This window comes from Macadamia integrifolia, chromosome 2 (genome assembly GCF_013358625.1).
Source record: "Macadamia integrifolia cultivar HAES 741 chromosome 2, SCU_Mint_v3, whole genome shotgun sequence".
NCBI classification, from domain to species: Eukaryota; Viridiplantae; Streptophyta; class Magnoliopsida; order Proteales; family Proteaceae; genus Macadamia; species Macadamia integrifolia.
In genome coordinates this window covers 12748641-12775899 of record NC_056558.1, presented here as the reverse complement: position 1 = coordinate 12775899, position 27259 = coordinate 12748641, and the positions used below count along the sequence as shown (strand labels likewise).

The window sequence follows — 27259 nt, the reverse complement described above, 5'->3', positions numbered from 1 at the left end:
ATAAAATCAAAAAATTTCCTCCAATTCCTTAAAACATTGCTTAAATACTAAAAATACCATGGTTTGAACCTCAAGGGGTAGCCGAGTTGGCATGGGTGTGTGTTGGTCTAAATCGACAAGTGACCTGTTTTCAACTCCTCTTAACTAAGAAAATTCATCACAAAACTGATAAGAGGACACAAGCGATCTCCTTGCCTAATTTCAAATAAATGGAGCATTTGTACTAGCAAAGTAAGCTGAAATCCACTCAAGGATCCAGTTTCTTCTCTATACACACTATGAATCTCGGTTCATTGTGTCCCATCACCATTGGTGATCTATTTACTCTAGGTGAAGGAAAACTTAATCCTCCACTTCTTAATTTGTTCATTCAAATCAAAATTTTAAAGTCAAAGCAAGAAAACAATCTCATCCTCTTATTACACAGGTTTGGAGAGGGTTATAATGTTGAAAGTATTATCACCACATCAAGTAGAGGTTGTTTCTTGCCTCAAGCCAGCGACTCCCAAGTCGCAATGCTTATACCAGATCTTGGAGTTTTTATTTTTTTATTTCTTTTTAATAGAAAGAACAGGTTACACTCTTGAAATCTGAAACAATGTTTATCTATTATTAATCAAATATTTTTTATAGGTAATATCAAATTTATTAGAAAAGAAGTGAAATAAAAAAAACACAATTATAATAGAGTTACCCCTTCAAATGGTGTTGTAGACCATCACAACTACAAAACAAAAGGACCAACTTGAGCGAAAGGGAGACCCCAAATAAACAAGCCCAGAAAGGAAAACCCAGGGAAGAAGAAAGAATCAAAATCCACCACAAAATACTATGTAGAAGATCATATGGGTCGAATCGCAATTCTCCACGAGGAATTGAATTTTGAGGGTTTTTTGGTTTGCTAGGAATAATAGTCAGACATTGTACCTCTACATCTGGGGAAAAAATTGGCTACTACTCTAGTTGCAGCCAAGTAGCTGCAACCCCCTACTGGTAGCCAAAGAAATGGAATAATTCATTTCTCTCTTACCCTCTTAAGTTATAGTATTTTCTAAAATACCATTTTAGATTCCATTTATTTGGCTACAATCCGGGCAACAGCTAAATTTCATCTCTACATCTGAGTGTCTATTGACAATAATTTATATGATGTTAATCTTATTCAGAAAGATTCAGAAATTCCTTCCAAATATGATCAATAGTACAATAAAATACCAACTTAACAATACAACCGATCACCTTTAAATGAGCTCTCCACTCATGGAGCTTCCAAGACACCCTGAAGGCGTGCACAGCCTAAGCAATTAATCAAAGATGTTTCTCAATATTGGGCGTCTTTTGAAGCTTAACAAGGGAGTAGTAAGCACCAGTGGGACCAGCAGCCAGAAGAGCTGAGTGGGTCCCCTTCTCCACCACCTTCCCTCCTTCCATAACCACAATCTCATCGCATTTCTGTATGGTACTCAACCGATGTGCCACCACCACGCTCGTCCTCCCCACCATCACACGCTCCAATGCTTCCTGCACCGCCCTCTCCGACGCGCTGTCTAACGCGCTCGTCGCTTCGTCCAACAACAGCACCGCCGGATTTTTTAGTATGGCTCGGGCTATTGCAATCCGCTGCCTCTGTCCTCCAGATAACTGCACTGCTCTATCTCCACACGATGTATCATATCCATCTTTAAGTGCCGCGATGAAATCATGAGCGTTCGCTGTCTTTGCTGCTTTTATGATTTCTGCCTCGTCAACCATACCTCCGTCAAAGGCGCCGTAGGCTATATTATCTCTGATTGTCCCTGCGAATAAAGTTGGTTCTTGACTCACTAGGCCAATGTGTTTCCTCAAAGACCGGAGATGGTACGCCTTTATATCCCTTCCATCGATCTCCACCGTTCCTTTCGAGGCATCATAGAATCTCTCTATCAAGCCAATGACTGTTGACTTTCCCGAACCACTTTGGCCCACCAATGCCGTTGACTTTGTGGCGGCAATGCGAAGTGAGAACCCTTGGAAGATGACGACGTTGGGTCTTTCTGGATATGAAAAGTGAACGTCTCGGAGCTCCACCTGACCGATCAACCTTTCAGGCTGATATCCTTTCGGGTCATCGGGTTTAATCTGAGTGTTCCGATCCAACACGGAAAATACAGAGTCAACGGCATCAGCACCTTTCGCCAAGTCAGCGGTCAAGCTGGCGGCTTCGACGATGATACGGCCGGTGATAATTAATGTAAAGAAAGTTTCAAGGAAGGCCTTAACTGTAATAAAACCCTCGGAGATAAGCTTTCCACCATACCAGAACTCGAAGGCTCGACTGGAGTATATGAGGCCTTGGCAGATGCCGAGGACAATTCCTGCAAGCCATGCTTGACAAATGCTATCTCTTCGTGGACCTTCTTGGGCTTTGGCTAGCAAGTCAAGTACTCGAGCTTGGGAAGAGAAAACTGTGACTGTTCGGATGTTTAAGGTTGCATCTACCGCAAGTTTGCTACTTTCTTCTTGGGCTTTGATGGCTTTGTTTGACATTTTCTTGAGCAGAACAAGTCGGGAGTAGTTGCAGAGGATGAAAAGGGGTTGACTGGCCATCATTACAATCGCAACCCTCCATGCAATGATTATACCAATGGTGCATGCAATGGTTACTGCTGAGAAGGTTTGTATGGGAAGCGCCATTCGATCCCCAACAAGTGACCTGACCTACAGAATTGCCAAAATTATGATTAAAGCTTTTATTGTTCACCATATGTTTGTATTTATGTGTGTGTGAGAGAGGGATTCTTAAAGCTTACCATATTGGCATCCTTGGCGAGTCTAGAACAGACTGCTCCCGTAGAGTTGCTATCTTGATCGAACCACCCTACTTCGAAAGTAAGAATCTTAGATACCATCCTTTCTCTGATCCTCCTCGTGAGGGATTCACCCATTACAGCGAAGTAGTAGTGTTCACATAAGCTTACGATGAATGAGAATAGAGTCAAGCCAAGCAATAAGAAGGAGTACATCCTCGTCTTCGACTTAATCTCCTCATGACTAGGCAAGAAATAGACTGATATCATACTACCCATCAGGAATGAGAACAAGGGCTGCACTGCGCCCACCAATACTGTGCTTACGCATCCCAAGATTGCTTGTTTCCATTCCGGTATATTAAGAAGCAATAATCTTCGAAATGAGGGCACTGGTAACTTTTGTTCAGCATTGCCTTCTCCCCCTTGTGATACTTGACTTGATGCTGCTGTTGAGTTTGCAGAGTTGGATATATTCTTTGAAGAGAGCTTGTGCTTGGTGACATTGATCTTATCATATTTTGAGAGGGGAAATGATGATGGGGATGTCAATGGGCTCTCTTCCTCTTTGGTTTTCTCCTCAGCTTCTTGATGTTGTTGGTGTCTAACTAATGAAGTTTACAATCCATTCTCATATTGGATCAACTCTTCATGGGATCCTGATTCCATGACGTGCCCATTCTGAACTACAGCGATCATCTCAGCATTGTGAATTGTCGAAAGACGGTGAGCAATAACAATCGTCGTTCGGCAAGCCACAACCTTGTCAAGTGCTTCTTGAACAATTCTCTCTGATCCTGAGTCTAATGCACTCGTCGCCTCGTCCAATAGAAGGATCTTTGGGGCTCTAATCACTGCTCTTGCAATTGCTATTCTCTGTTTTTGTCCTCCTGATAACTGAGTGCCTCCCTCACCAACCTGTACAAATTCAATATGTGAGCTTCTGTTTATTTAAATTGCTTCATTGGTGATTAATTACATTAATGGTTCAAGGAAAGCAGTGATAAAAACAAACCTGGGTATCATATCCTTGTGGCAGTTGAGAAATGAAGCTGTGAGCATTTGCAGATTTTGATGCTTCAACTACCTCATCCATGGTGGCGTCCTCTTTGCCGAAGAGTATGTTTTCTTTAATGGAGGTAGTAAATAAAGCTGGTTCTTGGCTCACTAAACCCATTTGAGATCGAAGCCATTTGAGCTGAAGTTCAACAATGTTGAACCCATCAAGAAGTATCTCTCCATTAAGTGGGTCATAAAGCCTCTGCAACAAAGAGATTATTGTAGACTTCCCAGAACCACTCCCTCCAACTAATGCAACTGTCTTTCCTGCTGGTACTTTGAGTGAGAAATCTCTAAGAATTGCATTCTCTGGCCTAGATGGATACACGAATTTTAAGTGTTTTGAATTCAACCTCCCCTGAAATGCTTTGAAGAATATGGCCTTCAGTGTTATCTGAATCTATTTTTGGTACCCTCTTTACTATCTGCATTATACGTTCTCTTGCAGCACAGGCTTCAGAGAGGTTCTTCAAGTTCATAAGCCCACTACCCATTGATCTGGTTGACAGAAAATAAGAATCAACATAAGAATAAATAAACATTCACTAATCTCGGTTCTTAAATTTTCACTAAAAAGTTCATTTTCCCATTCTTTTCCTTCGAAAAATCCATGTATCCCGTCCCTGCCTTAATTTTCCCTATGGCTGGAGGTGAATAGAAAGTGAGGTTTTCATGAATTTTGAAGGAAAATAAAGTGGCTTCCTTCCAAATTGAATCCCTACCTTAGATCCAGCCCCTTGCCTTACAATGAATTTGCATACTCATCCACTATGTATGGATTTTTTTTTTTTTTTTTTTTGAAGGATCCAAATTTTCTTCACCGTGTACGGTGAAGAGATTCCCTATTGTTATGGCCATTGGATATGGGTCATATGACTGCTAAGGAGAGTAGACATTTTCAATAGGAATGTGAAATGATAGGATGTTATCTATCCTACCCATTACACTTAGGAAAGAAAAGTAACTTTAGAGTTTTGTAACTGGAAAAAAAAAAAAAAAAAAATTAATAATAATAATAACTTTAGAGCCGGCTTGGATAAAAGCCATGTGGGTGATGTCACCTAATAAATGACATCACCAAATAGATGACATTTTCATGAGAAGATCCAATTACATAATTAAAATAAGCTTTAATTAACTCAGCAAAGAGTCCGATGAATCTCCGAATCTCCACATAAGTGTATTTTCAAACGTTACCCTACAATAAAGCAATAAAGTGGGTAACCATTTGAGAAAAGACAATTCCGTATTTGAGAAAAAGACAATAAAGTGTCTAACCAAGTGGGTAGATAATTTCGCATTCCTTTTTATCATCAACTTGAACTTTCTCCCAAAGTTTGCAAGAAAAAAAAAAACAGAAAGAGGAGCTTAATCTGAAGTTCTAAGCATACAGTTTTTAAACAGGAGGAATCAGGAGGGATATTAGGTTCACCTTTTAACAGTCGAGAAAGATAAAGTAATAGAAATGATACTTCCTTCAATCATTCCTAAAGAAAATGCCAACGCATCAATCACTTAGGAAAGGGTTGATAACCTTCACCCTTTTGTTTTTGTTTTCATACTTAATTCTTTTTTTACTTTGCCATTTATTTGGGATATCTCATGTGGAGGGTGGAGTCCAACATGGTGAGGCTTACCCAAGGGTCGATGGTTGGAGATCCCACTTGATTGGCCCTCATCACCATGTGGGATGACACCCCACACCCCACATGGATAGAGGATTCAGAGTAAAACAAATTCAATCTCAAGTCATGAATCAGTTTATTATCCCATTTCCATGACGGTTGCCATTATATTAGAATTCACATCACGTTTTCAAAAGAAGTATGATGATTTGAAATGTAAATTCTAAAACATAAGTTACCTTGCAGCTAAATTAAGTGTTGCTCACAAGACTTTTTTTTTTTCTACATTAAAAAAGGATATTCCATGAAAAGAGATCATAACCCCCATACGAAAAACAGCATTTCCATAGGACCAACGAGCTATAATGGTCACCTTACAACTCAATTAAGTGTTGATCACAATACTCATAACCAGATTTCCTCATAAAATAATACAGGTTTTTCCTTTTGAAAAATGAAAAAGAAACAAGATAATTAGGAAAGAGCCATGGTCACAACTCACAACCATAGTTTTCCTTAGAAAATAATGCAATTTTTTGCTTTTGAAAAAAAAAAAGGAAAAGGAAAAAGAAAAAGAAAAAGAAAAAAAGGAAGAAGAAGACGAATTAGGAAAGAGCAATGGGCCATGGCACGAGATAAGGTGGGAAAGAGCCATGGCACAATAAAGTAATATGTGGAAACCACTTGAAAGTGGTTGGTCGTTTTTCACAATAAAATCCATGTCCTATAGATGCAAGGACACATGATTAAGAGAGAGAGAGAGACTTACTTGCCACCAAGGATGATGCAGGCTCCAACACTGAATACGGTTCCTCCTCGCCCACCATGGTACATCACTAACCTGCTTCCATACCAAAACAAGATAGACCAAACAGAGGAGACAATGCTATTACTTCCGATAGCCAAACCCTTTATCAAACCCTGCTTCAACCCAAGCCTTACACACCCTTGCAGTGCTGTTGAGAACTCACCCATAATCCTGCTTTCTCCAACGAAAGAGTAAACCATCCTAATCGACGACACAGCCTGCTCCACTATACTACCAGCCTTACCATACTCCTCTCCTACCTTTCTTGCCACGCCTATGAGAATCCTTCCACATATCAACCCTGGAGCTATCACAAGCACTACAAATGGAAGGGCTACCAAAGCCAGTCTCCACATCAACACAAACGCCATCAGGTAGCACCCAACGGAGGTCGCCGTGTTCATTATGAAGTTGGGCAACTGTTAAAAGATTAAAAAACAGTTAAATTGTAAAATACATTGATATTGGAGTGTGAAAATGATTGTTAAGTACCCTCGATCCCCAAATGTCACAATGAGTGTTGAGATGAGAAAAAGATCATTTCCTCCAACGATTATTTCAAGGGCTGAGAGTAGGGGTTTCAATTCCAAGCCCACACCGGTAGCCCTGATCGAGCCCGACACATTTATGGCCTAACCTAGATCGGACCGATTAATAAACGTGTTGGGCCTAAGCCTGGCCTGTTTATAAATAGGTAGTACACAGTGCAAGGGGTAAGCTTGATGGACCTTCCAACCGACCCGGCCCATTTACAAGCCTGACTTGGACCGTCACGTTTAGCCTGAACGTTTACTTAGGTATTTTGATTTTTTGGGGACATAATAGGGTATATATTGATATTTTTATCAATTGTAGACTATAATTAAGTGTAATATCCTTTCAAAATTGTTGATAATTTTAATAAAATAAATTAAAGTATCCTAAATCTAAGAAAAGCAAAGACTGATTAAGGCCCGTTTAAGGTTGTATTGGTATATAATCCAGTTTAAGGACCGATTATAGCCCGATAAAGAGAAGGCCGATTAAAGCCCGGCACCCAACAAAGCGCAACACGACATCGACTGAGACCGACTCATTCCTTAAATAGGTAGATCATGGTCCGAGGACATAGGCTCGCCAGGCTTGGTTAGGCCCAACCCAAACCGGACCAGACTGATCAATTGACACCCTTAGCTGAGAGCATGGATTTAGTTCTCGATATAGATACCAGTATCAACAGAGGGCGATACCAATCTAGGACTGAATCAGTATCGGATAAGATCAGTGCGTATCAGTCATTTTTTTTGTTTTTTACTGTTTTACCCCTGAAAAGATACTAATAATTGATTTGGATCGGTCTCAGTCGACACCAATATGATATCAATACTTGAAACCATGACTGAGAATACTTGAACACGCATCCCCAAATGTTGATAGGCATTGGGATGTGAGCCTAAGCCCTTGCATTCGTTGGAGAGTTAGGAGCCGTTTGTTATAGTTCATAAAAAACGTTTCTAGCGTTTTTTCGTGTCAATAGAACGAAAAAACGCTGAAAACTGTTTGGTATGTTTAGGCTCCGTTCCAGTTTTTTCGAAACGGAAGTGTGGTAAGAAACGAATATGGCCCGATTTCACGAAACGCTCAGAGGCTGTTCCGTCGGCCACGTTTCGTTCCAAATTAATAGTGGAAGGAACTTTCGTTCCCGATTGTCCGCCGCGATAGAGAGAGGATAGCAGAGAGGAAAGAAGAACGAGCGCCCTGTACAAGAAATCTTCACCAAAGGTCTGTCCTTCGCCTCTCCTCCTTCTTCTCCTTCTTCTCCTTCTTCTCCTTCTTCTTCTTCATTTTTTCTTTTCTTCTACTATTCAACCTCTTCTTCTTCTTCATCTATTGTANAATCCTTCCACATATCAACCCTGGAGCTATCACAAGCACTACAAATGGAAGGGCTACCAAAGCCAGTCTCCACATCAACACAAACGCCATCAGGTAGCACCCAACGAAGGTCGCCGTGTTCATTATGAAGTTGGGCAACTGTTAAAAGATTAAAAAACAGTTAAATTGTAAAATACATTGATATTGGAGTGTGACAATGATTGTTAAGTACCCTCGATCCCCAAATGTCACAATGAGTGTTGAGATGAGAAAAAGATCATTTCCTCCAACGATTATTTCAAGGGCTGAGAGTAGGGGTTTCAATTCCAAGCCCACACCGGTAGCCCTGATCGAGCCTGACACATTTATGGCCTAACCTAGATTGGACCGATTAATAAACGTGTTGGGCCTAAGCGTGACCTGTTTATAAATAGGTAGTACACGGTGCAAGGGGTAAGCTTGATGGACCTCGCAGCCAACCCGGCCCATTTACAAGCCTGACTTGGACCGTCACATTTAGCCTGAACGTTTACTTAGGTATTTTGATTTTTTGGGGACATAATAGGGCATATATTGATATTTTTATCAATTGTAGACTATAATTAAGTGTAATATCCTTTCAAAATTGTTGATAATTTTAATAAAATAAATTAAAGTATCCTAAATCTAAGAAAAGTAAAGACCGATTAAGGCTCGTTTAAGGTTTTATTGGTATATATTCCAGTTTAAGGACCGATTAAGCCCGATTAAAGCCCGGCACCCAACAAAGCGCAACACGACATCAACTGAGACCGACTCATTCCTTAAATAGGTAGATCATGGTCCGAGGACATAGGCCCGCCAGGCTTGGTTAGGCCCAACCCAAACCGGACCGGATTGATCAATTGACACCCTTAGCTGAGAGCATGGATTTAGTTCTCGGTATCGATACCAGTATCAACAGAGGGCGATACCAATCTGGGATTGAATCAGTATCGGATAAGATCAGTGCGTATCAGTCATTTTTGCCCCCTTGCTTTTCAAAAAAAAAAATACTTTTTTTTTTGTTTTTTACTGTTTTACTCCTGAAAAGATACTGATAATTGATTTGGATCGGTCTCAGCCAACACTGATATGATATTAATACTTGAAACCATGACTGAGAATGCTTGAACACGCATCCCCAAATGTTGATAGGTATTGGGATGTGAGCCTAAGCCCTTGCATTCGTTGGAGGGTTAGTCGTTGGAGACAGTGGATGTTGTTGGCTTGTAGTTATAAAAGCTACATTTAATCTCAATGGTTGGTTTAATAATGTTAAATCTCAACCATTGAATATAAAAAACATTTAACTTGCTACCGACTCTCCCACACATTTTTCTTCTTTTTTCACGGCCTCATTGCAGCGATCAACCAAGTTCAGCCATGGCATTGGACTTTGCATTAACTATAAACTCTTGTTGAGATACCTATTTCTCCTCCGCAGCATGAACTTTGTTTTCCCTTTTTTTTTTTTTTTTTTTTTAATATTTTCTTCTCTAAAGTTTTTGACTATTTCTCTATCCTTGCTTGAGTTTCGGCTTCTCCCCGTCCCCGGTTCCTTGGAATTCCTCTGCTATTGAAGCTTGTTATTTTGTTCAATTTCTATGGATATAATTAGTAATTTCGTATTGAAGTATACATCTTGGGAAAAGGGGTTTGTCTTTGTGAATGGTAGGGGAGGGGCGGTGTTTGTAGTGGTAGCCCAGGGCTGGTGCCACGATGCACAAAAAATGTGGCTTTGGAGAGAGACAGAGAGAACAGGAGGGAGGGAGGATATGGTGAGGTAGGGGTTGCTGCAGGTTTATGGCGGAGAGGAAAGGGTTGAGGTAAACGCTGGGTCGGGGGTGAGAGCGAGAGGGGGAGAAGGTGATGCAGACTGCCTGTGAGCCACCACCGTGACAGTGAGTAATCGGTAAATGTCTTGAAAGCGATGGATTGGTAAGATTTAACTAAAAATAGATCAATGGCTAAGATAAAATTTGGTGTTCGGAAGTTGGCAGCTTAAGCAGTGCTACCACTCACCCATAAATGTATAAGTCTCCTACATGGGTTAAGTTCAGTACTTAGTGCCTTCTATACTTGGGAGCTATCTCCACCTAGGCCAGCTAGTTGGAGATATTAATGCGAGAGATTGTTCGATCCTCAAATATATGAAAGCAAAAAGGACCAAACTTAACCGTGGTAGGATTATACCTCTCTAATTCCCAACATCTCAGCATAAATCAAGAAAACCCAGATCAAATATTGTGAGTTACAGTGTTCACCTTCTCACTGAGGAAGTCTTGAATGACAAGGGTGTCATTGGAGACGCTGGTGACCACTTGGGTGGTGCTGGACACTTGCAGGTCAAAGTAACTAATGTCTTGCCTTAAGACAGCTTTCAGATATCTTGATCTCATCCTTGTGGCTTGTCTCTCCCCTGTTCTTGTCCAGCAATACCCCTCTTTTGGGATCCAAATTTTAAACCCATTAGCATAAATTTTTCAGGATCTTTCCTTGAATCTAACAAGGAATTGGAAGAGAGAAACAGATACTCACCCATGAAAGAAGCAACCAAAGATCCACAAGCCACATACAGTAAATACAAGGCAGTCTGTAACCAATGATTAAATGAAGTTAGTTTGTCACTTTGTCACTTAGGTGAGTTGGTAGAGAAAGAGAGAAAAGAGTGAGGAGAGATAGACCTGGTTGGTTTTGCTAACGAAGTCCTGAGAATTAGTGATGGGGGAACTACCAAAATTGTTGAAGACGATGCTATTCACGTAGAATAAGGCAGGAGTAGAGAACCCATCGCCGACGGCGCCGATGAAGCCTAGAACCATCAACCACTTATCTTTGCACTCGGCGTGCTGGAAGATGGTAATAATGGAGTTGATCTTACTCTTACTGCTACTGCTGGTCTTGGTTTGGACACTGCCGGCCACCTTATCGCCCGTCTCAGCTACCATCTTTGGGAGTTGATAGAGAACAAGAATCCAAGTGAAGAGATAGCTATTAAAACTCTCCTTCACCTTTCTTTCTTCCTTGGTCGCTACTCACTTTCACGCTAAGGGTGTTAGGGGAATATCATTGATGTATAGACCCTGAGTCAAGCTCCATTAACATTTAATCCAAGAAAAGAAAGCTTCATTAACATCTAATCCAAAAAAAAAAAAGAACTCCATTAACTTGTACAGTGGGGCCACTCGACTTATCATCATCGCAAACCGAGTAAATCAGACAGCTGACAGGCTGACAGCACCTAGGCACATGTATCATAGGCACAATTGAATTCAGGGTGCACTAGTGTAACCTACGATGTGGCTCCTATATATTTAGGTGAGTCCTAAACATAGAAGTACCATTATTTAGGATTGAATCTTCCCATGTTTACGTGGACACACTTGTGAGAATTCAACAACCATCTCATTTCTTGTCATTAGATATTTTACGTACGGGACCTTTCATAAAAACATTTTTTGCTACAGTTTATTACTTGTATTGGTTGAGAGAAAACAAAAAAACACATCAACCATAGCAGATTCTCCTTGGGGTGTCAAAATGTAAAGTGAATCAATGAAGATGACCCATACCAAACTATTACGAATCAAAGAAAGCTTAGGTCTCTGATTGAAGTATTGTGTAACGAAGCAAAATATGAACTCATAGGAATCATATTAAACCGAAACTGTACCCAAATCGATAAGAAATCGATACTAACCTTAAAACAAAAACTGCTTTTCCCCGATAGTTATGTAAACATGTATACATATAATAAATCGAACTGGGCTCAATATCAAATCGACAGAAAGCCAATAGAAAATTGAAACCAATTGGTATACTTGTAAACACCTTCCCTATCAGAATTCAAAGTATGCAACATGGCAAGGGACCAAAGAGAAAGATCATGTTCTCCTCTATACGGATTTACTCAATCGGATTATGCCTGGGGTGGAGTTAAGTTATTTCATGTAAAGGGTAGTTAGTATGTTATTTTATGCAGTAAGAGTGATTAGTTATTATCACATGTGGGAGGTTAGTTGCATGGGTAGTTATTATCACATGTGGGAGGTTATTTTATGTAAGTAGTTAGGGTGGTTATTGTTATTGCATGAAGTTATGGGTTGTAAGGTTGAGAGGAACGTGGGGTTATCATGGGTGATAATCATATTCCGGTGTAACTCTTAAGCATGATTATGATGCGAATGAAACCAACTTTTGAACCCTAAACTATTTTTCTCGGAGATTGAGGAACTGGCTACCTCCTAATCAAGCCAAACCCTAAAATACTACACTCATTTCCTTTCCAAATCACTTTTCCAAGGTAAACACACGTAACAAAATAACTCTCTATCTCTCTAACCTTAATTTCTTCGCTTGCGGTCTTAAAACTCACATCTATTGTTCCACGCTGATTTAGGGATCAAAGAATCCCCAAGAGCTATGCTCTGACCCTTTCTTCTTTTAGGTCTCGAGCCGAGGAAACTGATGTAACCAAACCACAACACCAATCGAAACAGAATCCTACCTTTAGAACTTTTCCCAAGTCTTAAAGGAAAATTACATGATTATCTAAATTTGGGTTTCCTTTTATAAAATTAATCAACTTTAAGTTTCAGTTAACAAAAATACACAAAATTAGGTTTGTGTTTACAAAATTACCCAAAACAGTGATTCTCCATCATCCTTCTCCATTATTTGACATTTTTTCCCTAATTCTTTCTACCTCCCATCCAAACACTATCTTCAATTGGCCACCTTCGGCGATAAAGCATAGAGATCAGTCTTATCACAGGACACCGGTGAGACTTCCTCTCCTCTTTCCTTCTGCTTGCGTTCTTTCTTAGATTTTCCCTTTTACTCTCTCTCTCTCTCTCTCTCTCTCTCTCTCTCTCTCTCTCTCTCTCTCTCTCTCTCTCTCTCTCTCTCTCTCTCTCTCTCTCTCTCTCTCAACTTCTGAATAGGACTTCCATCGGAAATCACAAAATCAGCATAACCTTAACTTAGAAGACTAATTGGACTAATGCCTAAGAACCAGATACAATGGCTAGATTCTGATCTACGGAAGGAAGAATAGAAGTGAGAGAAGAATTGGAGATGCCTATACCAATTAGAGAAACTAAAGAAGATGAGAGATTTTGTTTTTTAAACTAGGATCTTGTATGAGTTGGGCAATTCCCCACTTTAGCATATCCAAAGGTTTTTTAAACTCAGATCTTGTATAAGTTGGACAACGGAAAGTTATGTCCAAACCTATCTTGTGTGTCAACAAGAGGAATCAAATCCTTTGCCATCCTCATGAGACCACTCATCATGGAGCAATGGTTCTTCGTACAGATTCGTCTTAAAAGAGCATTATTAAATAGGGAAAAATTATATGATTACCCAACTTTGAATTTTTGAGAAAAGAATAAGGAAAATTATATGATTAGTCTTATAAAATAAAATTCAAAATGGGTAATGATGTAATTGTCCCAATTTATTATTCTTTTCGCCAAAAACTCTGAAGATCCAAACCAGAGGTTCGTCTGCAAGAGCTCTACTCGGTTCCACTAAAAGCTCTCCCTTCCACTGCTCAATTAACCTTTCCTCTCATACTACAGAGCTGCAGATAGGAGAGTCCGAAAGGTCCTAAAGCCTTCCAGTGAACGAATTTTGGGGTCGAAAGGGAAGCTTTCATTCTCTGATACTTTAATTGGTTACCAAGAGCTACACTAAAAAAGAGAGGGTCTTCGTCCCTTCCACAGTGATAAATTTTCAGTTGCTGAGTCTGAGATTTAGGGGCAAGGACATGGGAGTAGAGTTCCTGGCACTCTCCATCCCTTCTCCAACCACACAATGTAATCCTCTTCCTATTTCTCTCTCACTCTTTGTGGGTAGGTGGATACATCTATTTTCATTTATCTCTGCTAATGCTTTGCTTACTGTTTTCATATTTGATCTACATTTTGTTTTCTAGCTATATGGGAATCACTAGAAAGTATTTGGTAAATGTTTCTGTGAAGATTTTGGCTTTCCTTTTTTTTTTTTTTCCCATCCCCCTTGTGGCTAGGTTTTTGTGATTGATAGCTTTCTCTGTGGAGATCAATGTGTTCATCCTTGGTGATTATTGGTTATTACAATCTAGAAAACATTTCCTTCCATCATCAACCCAAAGACAGGACTTGAAACCGAATTTAGAAATCTCTGGTCAGTTTATCTTTTGGCATTAAGGGTAACAGATATCACTTGCTACTCATCCTGAGGCAGCTTCTGTGTAGAACTCCTTCCATTACCATACTTGTCCTTTTTCTTCGTTTGGTAAACAACATTTGATGAAGGTTTTTTTTTTGGGTAAAACTTTTGATGAAGTTATGACCCCACAAAATATATTGATTTGTCAGAAACTTGTGGTTTTCAAGACATGTATCTATATTTTAAGGGAAAATGTTTTCTGTGGGAGAGTGTGGCCTCTGCGCCAGACGCATGGGAGTGAAATGACCAACCCTCTTCCATGAAATGGAAAATGACACTTCTATTCCTTGTGCCCTCCCATTGGCCCTCATGTACATGTAGGAACCACAATTCCCCATATTTTAAAAACCCCCCATGTTGTCGTGGCTCATAAATGCCTAACAAAGCTTAATGATTAAACTGTCAGGAAGTATATTGGAGATTTATTCATGCTGTAATGGTTAAATCTTTCATACTATGGTTGGAAAACCAATACTAATAAGCTTGATTTGGTGTTGGTTTGGATACTGATATCATCACTATTTGTGCCATGGATTTCGGAAAATGCAGAGTCGTATCCCCTTCTCTCATATATGTGTAGGAATTTATCTGTATGATCCAATCCTTGTACCACATAACTGGTGCCCCTTAATTAAAAAGAAATAATAAAATATAAACTCCAGGATCTGGTATAAGAATTGCAACTTGGGAGTCGCTGGCTTGAGTCAAGAAACAACCTCTATTTGATGTGGTGATAATACTTTCTACGTTATAACCCTCTCCAAACCCGTGTAATAAGAAGATGAGATTGTTTTCTTGCCTTAACTTTAAAATTTTGATTTGAATGAACAAATTAATAAAGTGGAGGATTAAGTTTTCCTTCACCCAGAGTAAAGAGATCACCAATGGTGATGGGACACAATGAACCGAGATTCATAGTGTGTATAGAGAAGAAAATGGGTCCTTGAGTGGATTTCAGCTTACATTACTAGTACAAATGCTCCATTTATGTGAAATTAGGCAAGGAGATCGCTTGTGTCCTCTTATCAGTTTTGTGATGAATTTTCTTAGGTAAGAGGAGTCGAAAACAGGTCACTTATCGATTTAGACCAACACACACCCATGCCAACTTGGCTACCCCTTGAGGTTCAAACAGTAACCGAGATATGCAATTATGTATGAATTAACAAATAGATTGGCTGAAATTCAAAATAATAGAAATGGAATTTTACAAATTTTTGGTTAAGTCCTGTTAGAAAATGGAAAGAGAGGTGAAATTGTTGGTCCTTTCACAGCTTGATTGTCATGGGTTTGTTCAACTAACGCAGGTAGATTGGGCATAGGTGAGATGTTTTTTGTATCTCACTGGCCTGGACTGATTGTGAATTTGTGCTGATTTGGGGTGGATTGTCTGCTGTTGGAACCCTGTTGTGATGGGTTATTAAGGTTGACAAGTATCCTTGCTAGCTTAAATGTGTAGCTGAAGAAGTGGAGATTGTGAGAAGATAATGTTATGGTGTCGTACTGGTTTCTGTACTAAAAGGTAGAAAAAAAAAAAGGTTTAGGTAGGGCAGATGAGATAGATTAAGGCTGGAAACAGAGATAATAAAAGAATCATAACTCTGGGATTAATCACAAAGAGGTGCCCAGCAGTAGGGAAGAAGTTACAGGTGGCATACTGGTTAAAGCATTAGATCAAAGCCAAATTGATAAGTAGTCGACGGAGAGAAGTCCCTTCTCCATCCGGCACAATGCCTTTTATACGAAAAGAATAGACAGTACTAACTTTAAATCTTAACCATTTAAAACAGCATAATATTAGCTCTCAAAACAAAATATTTACTAAATTAATAGACAACGCAAATTAAATATTGGAGTCTGTGGAGATAAGAAAAGTTGTTATATGGGGCAGGGGTAGGTGGCCCCTTAGTTGCCAACCCCATAATGATAAGATTTGGCTTGGGTTCCATGCTTTCAGTCAGCTGTGCACAACTGCATCAGGGGACTAAGTAGACCAAGCAATTTTTTAAATGTGTCGTCACTTGTATGCTTGTCTGTGTCACTTGTATGCTTGTCTGCTTTGAAAATCAGCCGCATCTGACAGGTGATTGGTTGCTTTTGAGGTCCTCTGGTTGATTTGCAACTGATTTAATGGCAACTGGGAACAAAAGGTTGGAACACCAAATGTCATATGGTTGGGGCCTGCTTTTTATTTGAGCTTTTTGGGTTCTGTTGCTTCATGCAATGTCATGTTGAGGAGTCCTTCCAAGGGATTACATAGGAACTACCTTACCATACAAGTGCAAAACAGAATATTCCAATCGAAGATCAAACCCATCTTTCTAGACCACAATTTTATAGTGAACCCTGTAAGTAATTTTTTTATAGATGTTTGAACAATCTGATTGAAGTCTGGCCCCTAATTCAAGGATCTTCAAATTTCTCACCTCCACTTCTGGTGGAATTTTCTAGCAAGAAAGTCCACAAAGACCAGGCAAGGGGGTGTGAAAGGAGCACAAGTGACACCTTCAACTTCCTTTCTTCAAAGGGACCACCTATTAGGTATATGCCAAGTGGCTAATCTATTATTGTGCAATCAATTGTTAGAATTTTAATCTTTTGAGTCTTCACCTAGAATTTACTTTGGTTGGAGCTTTACAACTCCAATTTTTTTTAAACTAGTGATGGGCTTATGTAACTCTGTTGTTGGATGAATTAACCTATGGATTTAGAAGGGGGACAGCTAAGTTTTCAGCAACAAATCCAATAAAGTCAACAGAGACTTCCAGTACATACCTTAATGCTCTGTTTGTACTGCTGTAGATTATTCATGATCTTCTTCCACTTTTTTGTGCTATAATAATTAGCTCTCGCCTGGTTGGTTACTCCACAGAGCCATTTTGATTAGTGATTGTACAGTGTGATGGCCATCCTAGTGTCTCTATGTCTCCTATTCAATAGTTATATGGGAAGCGTGGATGGTTTCCAACTTTATGTTTTATTTCATTGTGTTAGTTAGACTTTGGTGCAAGTTTCAAGATCAGTAAGTGAAGGACAGAAAAAATGAATATTCTTCATAGCATTTAGCCATATACTACAGTTTATCCCAACTGTGCATGTAAGTTCAAGGAGTATCCCTGGTAATCTAAACATTAAGGACTCAAGCCCTGTAAAATTTGTTGTCATTATCAAGATTTCTTGGTAAAAATATCTGAATGAGACTGAGAAGTCTGTGTAATTCCAAATAAGATTTCTTGGTAATAAAAGGAATGCTTTTTTCTCGAGGGGAATATCTGAATGAGATGAGAAGTCAGTGTAATTCGAAAGGCACTAAGCGGGTTATCTGTCTTTCGCATTAGTTCATGTAAAGGACATGCTGGTAAGGTAAATTGGCATTATGACGGTTCTAAGGAAATTGTCCACCACTTATGTTCTGTTAAATTAGTTTGTTAAATAACTCAAATGGTCTTGATTTTACTCTGGTGCCATAATGGGGAGTAGCCACAACATTAATTGAATTTATTTATTTGATGAAATATCTCAGTACTATAGCAATAATCAATACAGTTTTTTTTTTTTGGGGGGGGGGGGGGGGTGTTTTTGTTTCTATAGGTCAATCCTACATTCAGCATGTGTGGCTCAAAGGTCTCATCGTTATTCTGCAGTCCAAGTCAAGGCTTGTCTCAGAAGTTAGATCATGTCTACCAAAGAGCCACGTAATTTCCAGATATTTCTTGGTTTGGATTGAGCTACCATATTTTTATTTGAAGCATCCATTCGAAAAGCATTCTAATTTATTGAGGGCATTAATGACCTCAAACAGTCAAGATGTGTCTACCACCACTTCTGTTATTGGTGAAGGGAAGGTGGGAGTGATATTGCAGAACCTTGGAGGTCCAGAGAGTCTTGAAGATGCGCAGCCTTTCTTGTTTAAATTTTTTTCTGAACCGGTAATTAGATCTTCCATTTATTTTTGTTGTTATGGTTTCAGTTCTGTAGTTTGAATGTTGCCAGAATATATTTGCATGCAATACCTTGTGCTTCTCCTACAATCTTGGCTACATTTTGTTAGTGTAAGTGTAATTTATGGGTTATTTTATCTTCTTTTCAATTCACATATCTAGTGAAAGGTTTGAAATCCATTATTATGGCAAAGATTCGCTTAGTTTAGTTCGCTGTGTTTTGCTATTTCTCAGAACAAATTTAGAAAAACTGTATTTAGAGCAAGCTAGTTTGGCATCGCGCAGCCTTTATGATTCATGGGTACTTGCTGCATGCAAGCGTGGTAGTGATGGCGCCATGACAGTGCCTTGATCCATAGATTAAGCTTTTGAACTCCATCTCTGTTCTTATTATCTATGAGCCATTCTCCCTTCCAAGAGGGGTGGAGGTCAGAACCAGGCCAAGCACTCCTGATAGGAGGGGCTTTAACACTCCACACTCTCTCCTCAGTGTGCACTGGGAGTCTTTTGGAGCTTAACAAGGGAGCAGTAAACACCAGTGGGTCCCTCAGCCAAAAGAGCTGAGTGGGTCCCTTTCTCTACCACCTTCCCTCCTTCCAAAACCACAATCTCATCGCAGTTCTGTATGGTACTCAACCGATGTGCCACCACAATGCTCGTCCTCCCCACCATCACTCGCTCTAATGCTTCCTGCACAACCTTCTCTGACACGCTGTCTAATGCGCTCGTCGCTTCATCCAACAACAGCACTGCTGGATTTTTTAGTATGGCTCGGGATATCGCAATCCGCTGCTTCTGCCCTCCAGATAACTGCACTCCTCTATCTCCACACCATGTATTGTATCCATCGTTGAGTGCCGTGATGAAATCATGAGCGTTCGCTGCCCTTGCTGCTTTTATAATTTCTACCTCATCAACCTTACATCCATCAAACGCACCGTAGGCTATATTATCTCTGATTGTCCCGGAAAATAATGTTGGTTCTTGGCTCACCAGACCAATGTGTCTCCTCAGTGACCGGAGATGATACACCTTTATATCCATTCCATCAATCTCTACTGTTCCTTTTGATGCATCATAGAATCTCTCTATCAGGCCAATGATGGTTGACTTCCCTGAACCACTTTGGCCCACCAATGCCGTTGATCTTCTAGCTTCAATGCTAAGCGAGAACCCTCTGAAGATGGCCACATTGGGTCTTGCTGGATATGAAAAGTGAACGTCTCGCAGCTCTACCTGACCGATCAACCTTTCAGGCTGGTAGCCTTTCGGGAAATCGGGTTCAATCCAAGTGTTCCGATCAAGTATGGAAAAGACAGAACGAATGGCATCCCCACCTCTAGCCAAGTCAGTGGTCATGATGCCAGCATCAACGATGATACGGCCGGTGATAATTAAGGTAAAGAAAGCTTCAAGGAAGGCCTTACCTGTAATGTGGCCCTCAGAGATGAGCTTCCCACCATACCAATACTGGAAGGCTCTAGTGCAGTACATGAGGCCTTGGCAGGTGCCAAGGACAACGCCTGCAAGCCATGCTTGGAAAATACCATCTCTTCGTGGACCTTCTTGGGCTTTGGCTAGCATGTCAAGTACTCGAGCTTGGGAAGAGAAAACAGTGACTGTTCGGATGTTAGAGGCTGCATCTGCTGCAAGTTTGCTACTTTCTGCTTGGGCCTTGATAGCTTTATTTGACATTTTCTTGAGCAAAACCAGTTGGAAGTAGTTGCAGAGGATGAAAAGAGGTTGACTGGCCATAATTACAATCGCAAGCCTCCAGGCAATGACTGTACCAATGGTGCATGCAATGGTTACTGCTGAGAAGGTTTGTATGAGAAGAGCCATTCGATCCCCAACAAGTGATCTGACCTACAAAATTTTCCAATAAAGGATAAGCTTTACTGTTCACCTTGTGCTTACTACGTGTCTGTGTTTGTGTTCGTTCCTGTCCGATGGGGATTAGTGCATGGGAAATGGGGTTGCTTAATGCTTACCATATTGGCATCCTTGGCAAGTCTAGAACAAACTGCCCCTGTAGAGTTGCTATCTTGATCGAACCACCCCACTTCAAAACTAAGAACTTTAGACAACATTCTTTCTCTGATCCTCCTTGTTAGGGATTCACCCATCACAGCGAAGTAGTAGTGTTCGCATATGTGTATGGCAAATGAGAATAGAGTCAAGCCAAGGAATAAGAACGAGTACATCCTTGTCTTCGACTTAATCTCCTCATGAGTAGGCAAGAAATAGACAGATACCATACTAACCATTATGATTGTGAGCAGGGGCTGCACTGCCCCCACCAACGCTGCGCTTACACATCCCAAGATTGCTTGTTTCCACTCAGGAAGATTAAGAACCAATAATCTTCGAAACGAGGGCACATGCAATTCTTGTATGTCATTTCCTTCTCTCCTATGTGATACTTGATGTGATGCTTCTGTTGAGTTTGCAGAGTTGGATCTTCTTTCTGAAGAGAGCTTGCACTTTGTGACATTGACATTATCAGGTTTTGATGGGGGAAATGATGATGGGAATGTCAATGGGCTCTGCTCCTCTTTGGTTTTCTCCTCTGTTTGTTGTTGGTGTCTAACTAATGAAGTGTACAATCCATTCTCACATTGAATCAGCTCTAAATGTGATCCTGATTCCATGATGTGCCCATTCTGTACTACAGCGATCGTCTCAGCATTGTGAATTGTCGAAAGACGGTGTGCGATAACAATCGTTGTTCGGCCCACCACAGCCTTGTCAAGTGCTTCTTGAACAATTCTCTCTGATTCTGAGTCTAATGCACTTGTCGCCTCATCTAATAGAAGGATCTTTGGGGCTCTAATCACCGCTCTTGCAATTGCTATCCTCTGTTTCTGTCCTCCTGATAATTGAATGCCTCCTTCACCAACCTGTGCAAATTCAAATTGTGAGCTAGTATGTATTTTAGTTTATCTTTCTTGGGTGTTTAATGACTTAAAAGGGTTTGAGGTAAGTGTTGACAGAAACAAACCTGTGTATCATATCCCTGTGGTAGTTGAGAAATGAAGCTGTGAGCATTTGCAGATTTTGCTGCTGCAACTACCTCATCCATGGTGGCGCCCTCTTTGCCAAAGAGCATGTTTTCTTTAATGGAGGTATTAAATAAAGCTGGTTCTTGGCTCACTAAACCCATTTGAGCTCGAAGCCATTTGAGCTGAAGCTTAACAATGTTGAACCCATCAAGAAGTATCTCTCCACCAAGTGGGTCATAAAATCTCTGCAACAAAGAGATAATTGTAGACTTTCCAGAACCACTTCCTCCAACTAAAGCAACCTTACTTCCTGCTGGTACTCTCAGAGAGAAATCTCTGAGAATTACATTCTCTGGTCTGGATGGGTATGCGAATTCTATGTGTTTAAACTCAATCTCTCCCGAAATGCTTTGTAGAGTCTCGCCTTCAGTGTTTTCTGAATCTATTTTGGGTACCCTCGTTACTATTTGCATTATACGATCTCCAGCCGCACAAGCTTCAGAGAAGTACTTCAAGTTCATAAACCCACTTCCCAATGACCTGATTGGCAGGAATGAAACAACATTAGAAAAAGTTAGTATTTTTTTATTAGATTGATTAACTCAATGCATATTATAGTGGCAAAACAGGTTTTTGACTCTCTGGAGTCGAATAAAAAAACATGAAACTTGGTTAAGAGTCGAGAAGACTAGCCCAGGTTTAAAAAATGATCAGATCAGGTCCAAGTCAGTCCAGGTTTTCATTGAGTCGGTGTTTTGGTCTTAATCCAAGTTTTCATTGAGTCTTTGTAATTTATAACGACATCCCCTGGAGAATGCCACAATTATAAGAACATTTTTTCTATTTCACCAAATTAGACTTAGACCTCCTACCATCAGTCACTGTTAAGAAATATATCTTATTTGTTGATGTTAGCAACTATATTTTATTTTAAATACCAAAATGCCCTTATGACATAAGATGTATCCAAAATACCCTTGCAATAAGTTAATATTTTTTTCACCCGAATCATAATTGTTGGACCACCAACGATCGTTCAGAGCAGCGGCAACGGCATCCGATGGACAGTGACCAACGCCGGGTGTCACAACTCTCACCAGATCAGATTTGAGAATATTCTTCTCTTTCTAATAATAATCCCCTCCCCTTATCGGTTGTTCTTCTCTTCTCTGTTCCAACAAAACTGTTATGAGGAGCCAGAAAGTGTGAGGGGAAGGCTTCCACCTTCATCCATTGGGGGAGAGAGAGAGATATGAAGGTAGCGTTGTGCTCAGTTTCATCGGCATTACTGTTGAAGTCGACATTACTATTGAAGCCCTTGCCCGATGTCTACAGTGCTTCTTTGAATCCCAACCAAGCTCCCAAGAATCATAAAATCAAGGCAGAGATCGAATTTAGGGTTTGTGTAAATAGGACATGCTGGCGACAAGGATCCAAAGAAACCCTTGATATCAGGCCTTGACTCTGTTGATGTCTCCGTCAACTCTTGCGGTTATTTGGGCCGATGTGGCGTAGGTCCCAACCTCGTTGTCTTACCCGACGAGGGACTTCTTCACGAGCTTCTGAAGTAATGCTGAGCTTCTATGGTGGCAGCAATGATTCTTTGGATGTTAAGAAGAATGAGGCGCTTGCGTTGAGGAAGAGGGGAGAGGAGGTGGTGGAGAAGGGTGATTTTGCAGAGGCTAAGCTTTTATTCTCTCCGGTAGTCAAAATTTTAGTTTTAGTAGCTTGTATTGGGCATTACTTTGGGAAAGTGGGGTCAACAATGGAGCAGTATCGGAAAAACAAAGAAGGAAAAAAAAAAACATTCTCGCCAGCGACCTAAGATGACAGCGATGGAAAGAGAATTTCTCGCCAGAGACGAAAGGGGACGAAAGGAGAAGATGCAAAGTGACATGATGGGGAAAAACAGAGAAGAAAAAAAAAAAAAAACCTTCTTGCCGGCAACCTAAGATGGCAGCGATGAAAAGTGCACTTCTCGCCGGAGACGAAAGGAAGAAATATTCGCCGGCGGCAAAACTAGCAGTACTCGTCTAAACCCTTGGTCGCAAGTATGGAGAGAAGGAGAATGAAATGGTAAAATGGTAAATCGGTAACTTATCAGTGTTTTACTCATAAGGGTAAAAGCGTCATTTCATAGTATTCCTTAACAGTGACTGGCAGTAGGGGGTCTGAGTCTAATTTGGTGAAACAGAGGGGGTGTTCTTATAATTGTGGCATTCTGCAGGGAGTGGCGCTGTAAATTACCCTATTTTATATTGGGTCATATGCTATTCATAGACCACAATTTTTGGTCTACAACTAATTAGAACCCTAGAGTTTTTGTTTGTTGTCTTCAATATTAACCCATTTTTCTTCTCACCTATGAAGCAATCATAGCCACAGTTAGGGGGTGTCAATTACGGTGTCAAAACCTGACCCAAACTAGTAAAACCCGCTGGACTGAATTGGAAATAGCCTTGGTTAAATCGAACCGAAGCCCTATTGGGCTGGTTTTGGTTTGGGATATTATGACCCCAAAACCAGATCGAATCACACCGGAAACTAAACAAAACCAAATCATACCAAAAGCAGTATAAAACCCAAACTGAAACCGAAACCGAAACTAGCCCAAAACTAAGGGCCCGTTTGGTATCGTTTCTGTTCCAGAAACGCCGTTTCGTGTCAAAAACGAAAATTTCAGTTTCTGTGTCAAAACACAATTTTTAAACGAAAAAATGGTGTTTCAAAATTTCAGAACCTAAACAGGAATTTTTTTTTTTTTTTTTTNTTTTTTTTGTAAATGGAAAGAAACTGGGAAGACGGAACTCCATTTTGGAGTTCCGTAAAATCTCGTTTTTTCAGTTTTTTTTTTCACTTTTTGTTCCAAAAAAATAGAAACGGACCATAAGTGCATCAAACAGAAGATTCCGTTTTTTCGTTCCAATAGAACGAAAAAACTCCAGAAATGTTTTTTTAGAACGATACCAAACGGAGCCTAAGAAAAAAAAAATCAGTTTTTTCTTTTGCATAATTTTGTATAAATTTGCATGGTAAACCAAACACAAACAGAATCAAAACTAAACCAACCCATTTACAAACCAATCCAAGAAATTGAAACCTAACTACATTGAAATCGAAATTTTTGTTATTGGTTTGGTTTGGTTTCACCATTCCCATGTCAAAACCAACTCAACCTAGACCAAAATTGGATTGAATCAACCAATTGGCACCCCTAGTGTCAATTCCAAGATCACACCGGAAGGCCTGATCTAGTCCAACCAGTCAGGCAGTTCGATCCGTTTAATAAATCTGCCGCGCTCAAGCCTGACTTGATTATAGATTGTTGTTCCCGGGGCAAGGCCTTACCCGTCGTTTGTCCGATCGAGAGTTGAGACTGACCGTTTATGAACCCACCTGAGCTTGACCTTTTAGCGTAACTAAACCTAACCCTTTTGAAATTCCTATTCTACCCCCAAACCATAAAGATTAATGATTATTTCAACTTAATGAGGATTTTTAGATACTCAATTTTTAGTAAAAAATGACAATTTTAATGTATCTAACTTAATAGGACATTTTAAGGACTTTTGACGGCCGCCTAAGTTTCATTTTGTTGGTATTCCCTTGCAACTCTACTTTAGAGATCAATTTTTGGCATTGTCCATCTAGAGTTAAACATGCTAGTAGCCCATCTAAGGCCCATTTAGCCAAAATTGGTAGCCCAATTAAAATCGGTAACCAACCAACCAATAATAAATAGGATCATGCCTCCCCAACATATGCCGGATTTGTTAAATAGGCAATCAGAGTGCAAGGAGCGAAATTGGTCAAACCTGGTTAGGCTGATCAAGCCCAACCCGTTGACACCCCTACCCACAATCCCACCTCACTTGGAGAAGGAGGACAAGGAGATATTAATAAAATTAAAATAATAAATAAAAGCATGCATGACTCATCTGATCAGGTTTGACTCACCCAAGTCACAAGGTTTTGAAAAGGGCAAGTTGAGTCAAAAAATCTGGTTTTCCAATTATATATAAGGGTTGTTTGGTGATATTCTAAATACCAATGCATGATTGGTTGACACATGAATACAACTACCAGAGAGAGGGAGAGACTTACATGCCACCAAAGGTGATGCAGGTTCCAACAGCGAATATGGTTCCTCCTCGCCCACCATGGTACATCACTAACTTGCTTCCAAACCAAAACATGAAAGACCAAACAGAGATGACAATGTTAGTGCTTCCAATAGCCATTCCCTTTACCAAACCCTCCTTCAACCCAAGCCTTACGCACCCTTGCAGTGCCGCCGAGAACTCCGCCATGATCCTGCTTTCTCCAACAAAAGAGTAAACCATCCTAATAGACGATACAGTCTGCTCCACTATTCTACCGGCCTTATCATACTCCTCCCCAACCTTCTTTGCCATACCCATGAGAATCCTCCCACATATCAACCCTGGAGCTATAGCAAGCACTATAAATGGAAGGACTACCAGGGCTAGCCTCCACATCAACACAAACGCCATCACGTAGCTCCCAACAAAGGTCATCAAGTTCATTATGAAGTTGGGCAACTGTGATAATAAAGATTGGAAAAACAGTTAAATAAAGAAAACCTAGATCTGAATATTGTTGAAAGTGCTCACCTTCTCACTGATAAAGTCTTGAATGAGTAGGGTGTCATAGGAGACACTGGTGATCACTTGGGTGGAGCTGAACACTTGTAGGTCAAAGTAACCAATGTCTTGCCTTAAGACAGCTTTTAGATACCTTTCTCTCATCCTCGTGGCTTGTCTCTCCCCTGTTCTTGTCCAGCAATATCCCTCTTTTGGGATCCCAATTTTACACCCATTAGTATAACTTTTCCAGATCTTTCATTGAATCTATAATAACAAGGAATTGGATTAGAAACAGAGAGTTTGGATCAGGTCCTCATATGAGAATCATTCTCGTCGGGTGTCTGATTCACATTTAAAATCTACCATTGTGAAAGCTTGCTGTAAGAAGAAAGAGATTGAGTGAATTCCACGTGTGGATCAAGCATCGAACAAGAATGATTCTCGTACGAGGACTTGATCCGGACCCAAAAACAGATACTCACCCATGAAAGAAGCAACCAAAGATCCACAAGCCACGTACAGTAAATACAAGGCCATCTGTAACCAATGATTATAAGAAGTCAGTTTGTGATCACTTGGTAGAGTTGGCAGAGTGAGGGAGAGATAGACCTGGTTGGTTTTGCTAGCATAGTCTTGCGAATTAGTGGAAGGGGTACCACCGAAATTGTTGAAGGCGGTCCCATTCACGTAGAATAAGGCAGGCATAGAGAACCCATCACCGACGGCACCGATGAAGCCTAGGAACATCAACCATTTATCTTTACCGTCGGCGTGCTGGAAGATGGTAAGAATGGAGTTGATCTTACTCTTACTGCTACTGTTTGTCTTGGTTCCTACACGCCCTACCTTATCGCCCATCTCAGCTACCATCTTAGGACTTGGGAGAGAACAGAATCCAACTGAAGTGAACTATCAAAACTCAGTAAGAGTAAGATGATCGACTCCATTCTTATAGGGCGTTATTCTATGAGTGTGCTTGGGAGTTGGAAGAACTATTTTCTGTTTTAAAAATTGCTTAATCAAACACTATCATACTGGACTTCGCTTCAACAAATGCAAACTACTTAAATGTCACCTGCTTTTAAGGAAACCCATACAACTCCAACCTTCTCCCACCCCAAGAAAAAAAAAAAGAAGGAAGAGAAAATCCAATTTTGGGTTGTGATTTGATATGCATTCTCAGAATACGTACTGGGTCCAGAATGCATTCTAGAGTGACTGCTAGAGCGAACATCAAGAAACATGGAGAAAAAGGAATAGATTCATATAAGACAAATAGATTAAATGTGATTCACACACTAAGGTACATGGTATGCTCCGTTCACAAGAGAAGGCGAAGATGA

General features: G+C 40.3%; 2 protein-coding genes across 2 annotated transcripts; both read right to left on the bottom strand.

Moving 5' to 3' along the window:
* Window positions 1-1192: 1192 nt before the first annotated feature.
* Window positions 1193-11181, bottom strand: LOC122069370 (ABC transporter B family member 15-like). Its single transcript, XM_042633368.1, is given in 8 exon segments — window positions 1193-2697; window positions 2790-3704; window positions 3802-4188; window positions 4190-4343; window positions 6240-6697; window positions 10418-10596; window positions 10692-10746; window positions 10838-11181. Coding segments are annotated over 8 exon segments (3801 nt in total). The 5' UTR covers window positions 11102-11181; the 3' UTR covers window positions 1193-1308.
* A 7131-nt stretch (window positions 11182-18312) lies between these two features.
* On the bottom strand, window positions 18313-26786 carry LOC122063722 (ABC transporter B family member 15-like). The gene is made up of 7 exons (XM_042627427.1): window positions 26526-26786; window positions 26399-26453; window positions 25944-26122; window positions 25414-25871; window positions 21309-21849; window positions 20299-21207; window positions 18313-20173 (listed from the first exon to the last, which is right to left on the bottom strand). Exons 1-7 carry the CDS (start codon window positions 26784-26786, stop codon window positions 18794-18796), a joined length of 3783 nt encoding a protein of 1260 aa, XP_042483361.1. The 3' UTR covers window positions 18313-18793.
* Between the last annotated feature and the right edge of the window lie 473 nt (window positions 26787-27259).

What these genes read in the sequence shown, in the direction of transcription:
- LOC122063722 (XM_042627427.1), bottom strand. Translation starts at nt 26,786, where the DNA reads ATGGTAGCTGAGATGGGCGATAAGGTAGGGCGTGTAGGAACCAAGACA. An exon ending in ATGCTAGCAAAACCAACCAG is followed by an intron (nt 26,454 to 26,525) that starts GTCTATCTCTCC and finishes CATTGGTTACAG; the next exon opens with ATGGCCTTGTATTTACTGTA. An exon ending in TTGCCAAGGATGCCAATATG is followed by an intron (nt 20,174 to 20,298) that starts GTAAGCATTAAG and finishes AAAATTTTGTAG; the next exon opens with GTCAGATCACTTGTTGGGGA.